General features: G+C 41.4%; 1 protein-coding gene across 1 annotated transcript; it reads left to right on the top strand.

Moving 5' to 3' along the window:
- The first annotated feature begins 3,958 nt into the window (after positions 1-3,958).
- On the top strand, positions 3,959-5,295 carry TCIM (transcriptional and immune response regulator). Its single transcript, XM_014076531.2, has one exon. It carries the CDS (start codon positions 4,186-4,188, stop codon positions 4,471-4,473), a length of 288 nt encoding a protein of 95 aa, XP_013932006.2. The 5' UTR covers positions 3,959-4,185; the 3' UTR covers positions 4,474-5,295.
- The last annotated feature ends 497 nt before the right edge of the window (positions 5,296-5,792 follow it).

Consider the following 5,792-nt stretch of genomic DNA (forward strand, 5'->3'; position numbering starts at 1 on the left):
GTCTGCCATTCTGCAAATGCAGAGACACTAGAATAGCTGTATAAATAGCTGCAAATAGTCCAGTCTCTTCTTGAAAATCTCCAGTGATGGAGTCTGTAGAGATTCTCAGTCATCCAGGTCATGGTTGTCCCAAAGGTGCTTTTTCAGGAGGCAACTGGATTATCCTATTCCACTATCATGTCAGAGCTGAAGAAGCTTCTTGGATGAGAAGCAAAGTGTCTTCAAAAGAAAAAAAACCATGAAAGTCCAGTTGACTCCTGAAAAAAGCACTTTTGGGACAACCATGACCCTGACGACTGAGAATCTCTATAAACTTTTAGCTATACAATTTGGGATGAACACCCTTTGAATGGTGTGGGAGAAGGAATGGATTTCCAGAGGAAAAAATTGCAAACTACAGGAACCATTTGCACCACTTAGGTGACCCTGAGGACACAGATAAACCTTGAGGTGGCTTCAACGACCCTCTAAAAGGATGCAAATGACCAGCTGTCTGCAAGGAGTATCAATCCTTCCATCCCCCACCCTCCTGTCAGTTGTGTAAATATGATGTATCTAATAAAACTGTTCTTTGAGGAATTTGCCTCCCTCGGAGTTCTACTTTCAATGGGTGCATTATTTGGAACCCTGACAATTGGCTTCATTTACAATGGGCGGGGCATTCATTGTTCTTCTTAAATTTCCCACAAAGGCTGGACATTTCATTTTGCCCATCATAAGGCTGCCCATAATCTTAAAGTTGTGGGTGTCCCACCATTGTGTGGCAGCCTCTCTGTTTGGTTAAAAAAACAGAAAGCTCAGCTTCATGGGATGCCAACTTTATGTAATATCAACTTCTGGTTGGATTGGGGAAATTGGACACTTCTTATCTTTTGATTGAAGAGTCTTGCCAAGGTGCCTGGACAATTAATCTACTGTTCAGGAAAGTCACCTTTTAGAGATGTTTTGAGTTCAACCTTGGAGGAAGAAAAAACATGACGAAGTATTTTTCAGAGAGAGAGAGAGGAAAATAAATGGTCAAAGGCTGCCCTGTCTGTTATTTGTTTATTCATCTTTTTTTTCTTCTTAAAAGTGAATATGCCACTATTCAAGCCAGAACTTTCAGAGTGACACGCAACAGCTAAAAATACTCTAAGGTCATATATCAGGACAAAATGAAGACACTGGCAGCCATGGGATGACTTGAAAGAGAGAGGAGTAATTGATTGGATTAAATAACATAAAAAGTAAGTAAGTAAGTAAGTAAGTAAGTAAGTAAGTAAATAAGTAAGTAAGTAAGTAAAGTAAGTAAGTAAGTAAGTAAGTAAGTAAGTAAGTAAGTAAGTAAGTAAGTAAGTATAAATGGATTAAGGAATGGGGATAGTGAAATGTTTCTCTCCATCCATTGCTTCTTGTCCTGCCCTCAGGTGCCTTGGAGAATAGTTTGACTCCCTCTTCTTTATGGCAACCCCTGAGATATTGGAACACTGCTATCATGTCCCCCCTAGTCCTTCTTTTCATCAAACTAGAGATACCCAGTTCCTGTAGCCGTTCTTCATATGTTTTAGTCTCCAGTCCCCTAATCATCTTTGTTGCTCTTCTCTGCACTCTTTCTAGAGTCTCCATATCTTTTCTACATCGTGGTGACCAAAGCTGCATGCAATATTCCAAGTGTGTCCTTACCAAGGCCTTATAAAGTGGTATTAACCCTTCACGGGATCTTGATTCTATCCCTCTGTTTATGCAGCCTAGAACTGTGTTGGCATTTTGGCAGCTGCTGCACACAGCTGGCTCATATTTAAGTGATTGTCCAGTAGGACAATAGTCCACTAAATGTAGGGAAGGCCTGGCCAGGAGAAGGAAGGATGGAAGGAAGGAGGAAGGAGGGAGGAAGGAAGAAAGAAAGGAAGGAAGGAAGGAAGGAAGGAGGAAGGAAGGAAGAAGGAAGGAGAAAGGAGGAAGGATTGATGAAAGGAAGGAGAAAGGAAAGATGAAAGGAAGGAGGAACGAAGGGGGAAGGAAGGAGAAAGGAAGGAAGGAAGGAAGAAGGAAGGAAGGAGAAAGGAAGGAAGGAGAAAAGAGGAGGGAAGGAAGGAAGGAAATATATAGTTGATAAAGTTGAAGGTGACTAAAAGTAGAGCTAGGTGTGCTTATCCTCTGATATCTGTTAAGAACTTTGGTTGGGCAACTTTATCATTTCTTGGCACAATTTCTTTTAGGTAAAAGGCTCCACTGGGCAGCATCTATAATGATCAATGAGTTCTTGAAGATGGAATATCCTGAGAAATAGGTTAGGACTGTGGATAAGGTAAAACATTCCAAAGGAGGCTCTTCCCACCCCAAGGGCTAAAGGTAAATTTGGATTGAAGAGTCCTCCCAAAGTCTTTTGACCATTAATTCACCTTCGCAAGTCACAGCAGCCCTTCTCTCCCACACATTAAACTCGTTTCAGCCTTTGGCTTCAAAGAAGGAACCTGCATAATCATTTTGCATTATTTATTGGCTGCTCACTTGTTTCTCCTCTGAATTTGATTACAAATTCTTTTCGGTGGCATTCTGCATCATGAATGGTAAGAGTAGATGGTAACAGCAAGAGTCTGGCTCAAAAATGATTAGAATCGCCCAGTCAGAGTAGAATATAGAACATCAGAGTTGGAAGGGACCTTGGAGGTCTTCTAGTCCAACCCCCTGCTCAAGCACAAAATCCTATATGGGCAGTCCTCAACTTACGACCACAACTAAGCCCTAGTGGTTAAGTGAGAAATTTGTTAAGTGAGGTTTGCCCCATTTACGACTTTTCTTGCCACAGTTTTTTAAGTGAATCATATCAGTTGTTAAATTAATGACATGGGGACACTAAATTAATTAAATTAAATTAAATTAATGACATGGTTGGACTAGAAGACCTCCAATCAGTGACTTTTTCGAACAGCTGCCTTCTACTCATGTGGGGATTGTAATTCCCAGCACGCTGGCTGAGAAGGCTGGAAGTTGTAGTTCCAACACAGAACAATCAACCCATGGAACAGACGTTGCCTTCAGAGGTTGTGGGAGCTTCATCCCTGGAGGCTTTCAAGAAGAGATTGGGCTGCCATCTGTCAGAAATGGTGTAGGATCTCCAGCTTGGGCAGGGGGGGGGGTTGGACTAGATGACCTACAAGGTCCCTTCCAACTCTGTTCATCTGTAAAACTTAAAACAGCAAAATAGGAAGGCCTGAATATTTTGAGACTTCTCTAGTCTAAAAAAAAACCCCAATACATCTGTTTACAAAAAGTGTGTTTCAAAAATCCACATACGGCGAGAAAAGGCACTTCCAAATGCATACATAAATACAAGTCCTCATGCATTTTATATTTAAAGCAAATTTCAAAGCATGCCAAAATTAAGCTGGCCAGACGAAGAGACTGTTTCCCCCTATCCCTTAATTTTCACCAGAGTTAAATTATAGCTTGCATAATGACTGAAGACTTGAAGAAAATATTTGCTTGGAAACTTTTGTCTCTTTTAATTTAATTTTTTTTTTAATTTTATGGGCCTTTCATCAATATACCAGAGTGAATTTGTTCAGTTGATAAAGCAAGTGATATTTTTCTTGCCCTGTTTCATTGCAGAAGTTTTGCAGAGAGAGAGAGAGAGAGAGAGAGAGAGGGAGAGAGAGAGAGAAAGAAAAGAGAGAGAAAGAGAGAGAGAGAAGAAAGAGAGAGAGAGAAGAGAGAGAGAGAGAGAAGAAAGAAAAAGAGAGAGAGAGAGAGAGAGAAAGAGAGAGAGAGAAGAAAGAGAGAGAGAGAGAGAGGGAGAGTGAGAGAGAAAGAAAAGAGAGAGAAAGAGAGAGAGAGAGAGAAAGAGAGAGAGAGAAGAAAGAGAGAGAGAGAGAGAGAGAAGAAAGAGAGAGAGAGAGAGAGAGAGAGAGAGAGAGAGAGAGAGAGAGAGAGAGAGAGAGAGAAAAGAGAGAGAGAAAGAGAGTGGGGAGAAAACTGGCAGCTCAACTGTTAAACTGCCCTTTGATTACTGGATGTTGAACTGGGCATGATGTCATCGGTGTAACCCGAGCTTCCGCCTCAGCCGTTCGGCTGCCTTTAAATAGCAGCGCCATTCCACGGGAGTTCTCTACAGGCTTCCTACGAGCAATCAACTCACCAGGCCAACCTACGGGCTGCCTCTGACATCCTTGGAAGTGGTGAGGAGCAGCCCTGTGGCAAGCCAGCATGTCCACCTCCCTGAGAGTCAGCCCGTCCGTTCACGGCTGTCGCTTCGACACTGCTTTGCGTAAGAAAGCCGTGCCCAACATCTTTGAGAACCTGGATCAAGAGACTCTGGAAAAGCTCTTCAAAAACTCCGGGGACAGGAAAGCCGAGGAAAGAGCGAAGATTATCTTGGCCACTGACCAAGATCTGGAGGAGAAAGCCAGATCCCTCATGGCCCTGAAGCAGAGAACCCGGGAGAAACTTTTCCAGTTCCTGAAGTTCGGGAAACATTCCATCAAAATCCACTGAAGAGCCACAAGAGCAAGATGGTGACCCAAACAATTAATAATATTTGCACAGCTCTTCCGCTGGTGTCATCCTTTGCACTCGCCAGCATCTCCAACACCTGGTACGAGACGGAGGATGCTTGGACATGTCAGTCATGAGTCGTTCAAACCTCACTGACTGTGCTTGTGTGCTTCTTCTGCGGACTCCAACCTGAACAGTCCAAAGGGAGTCACTCATCCAAGGATGGACGCAGCAGATCCCGAGCCACAAAAGGATGGAAAAGTGGTGGAACGGACAGCTGCAAACTTTTTCGGGCAGCACGGAGGGGAAAGTGACTCTGTAATTTTCTCCTGGACTAAAACGGTCTGCTTGCCTGACAGATCTTTTCTGGACATGTGTTTACTGAGTGTGCAACACCTCCCATAAGGTGCTTTTCTCTCCCCTGCTGGGATCACAGGAGATCAGACAGCAATCCACATTTATCCCTTTGCATTTGCAGAAAAGTGCACCAGGGGAACTGCTTCTCGCCTGCAAGTCAATTATTCTCCCGAGAGAGAAAGAGAGAAACTTTTTTCCAGGACAATGTGTGAAGCAATCCTGTTTTCTCTTCCATTTTTTAAAACAAATTGCACAAACTTTTTAAAAAAAATTTCCTCCTGACTTCCTGAACTATGAAAAGTCTCTTTGAGACACCACGTTCACTCTTTTTTATTTTTTTTACTATTTCTGCCATAGTAATGAACTTAACAAGTAATAAGCTATGTTGATGATGCTGTAGTAACGGGCATTAATTTATTGCATATGCTGCATGGTGGAACCAATAAATTATAAAGTTGATATACATTGCTCTTGATTTGAAATGGTTTATTTGGCAAGCGAAGTTGGTTTTAAAATTCCTAAAACTTCTTTCTTTTGAAGTGCCAGATCAACGTTAACATTTGATAGCGATGTTTCAGGACAGAAACTTTGTTTTTAAAACAAAATGAAATCTCTTTTTGTTTGTTGTAATAGATGAACATTAAAAAACAAAACACTTATTAGTGTTTTGTCTTCTTTAAAGTCAATTTCAATGAAGATTATTTTCAAAATCTTTTTTCTAAATACCAGCCCTCAAATGCTGTAAAAATTGAGATAATTCTGAGCATATGCACAGTAAATTTCATGATGTATGTTTAAGAAACACTAGCCCTGATGCATCTGAATTTAAAAATTAAATGATTTATGTTTGTTGAAGCTTCCCAGAAAGCTGTAATCACTTTCCTTCTCTTTGGCTTTGAATTCTTGGTTATATCTCCAAGCTATGGGCCTCCAGAGAGATTACAATATCACATTTTTTCATT

The sequence above is a fragment of the Thamnophis sirtalis genome, unplaced genomic scaffold (assembly GCF_051295495.1).
Source record: "Thamnophis sirtalis isolate CommonGarterSnake01/CBP01778 unplaced genomic scaffold, rThaSir2_p1.2 scaffold_2, whole genome shotgun sequence".
Classification (NCBI taxonomy): Eukaryota; Metazoa; Chordata; class Lepidosauria; order Squamata; family Natricidae; genus Thamnophis; species Thamnophis sirtalis.

Coding starts and splice junctions, on each gene's coding strand:
- TCIM (XM_014076531.2), top strand. CDS start 4,186: ATGTCCACCTCCCTGAGAGTCAGCCCGTCCGTTCACGGCTGTCGCTTC.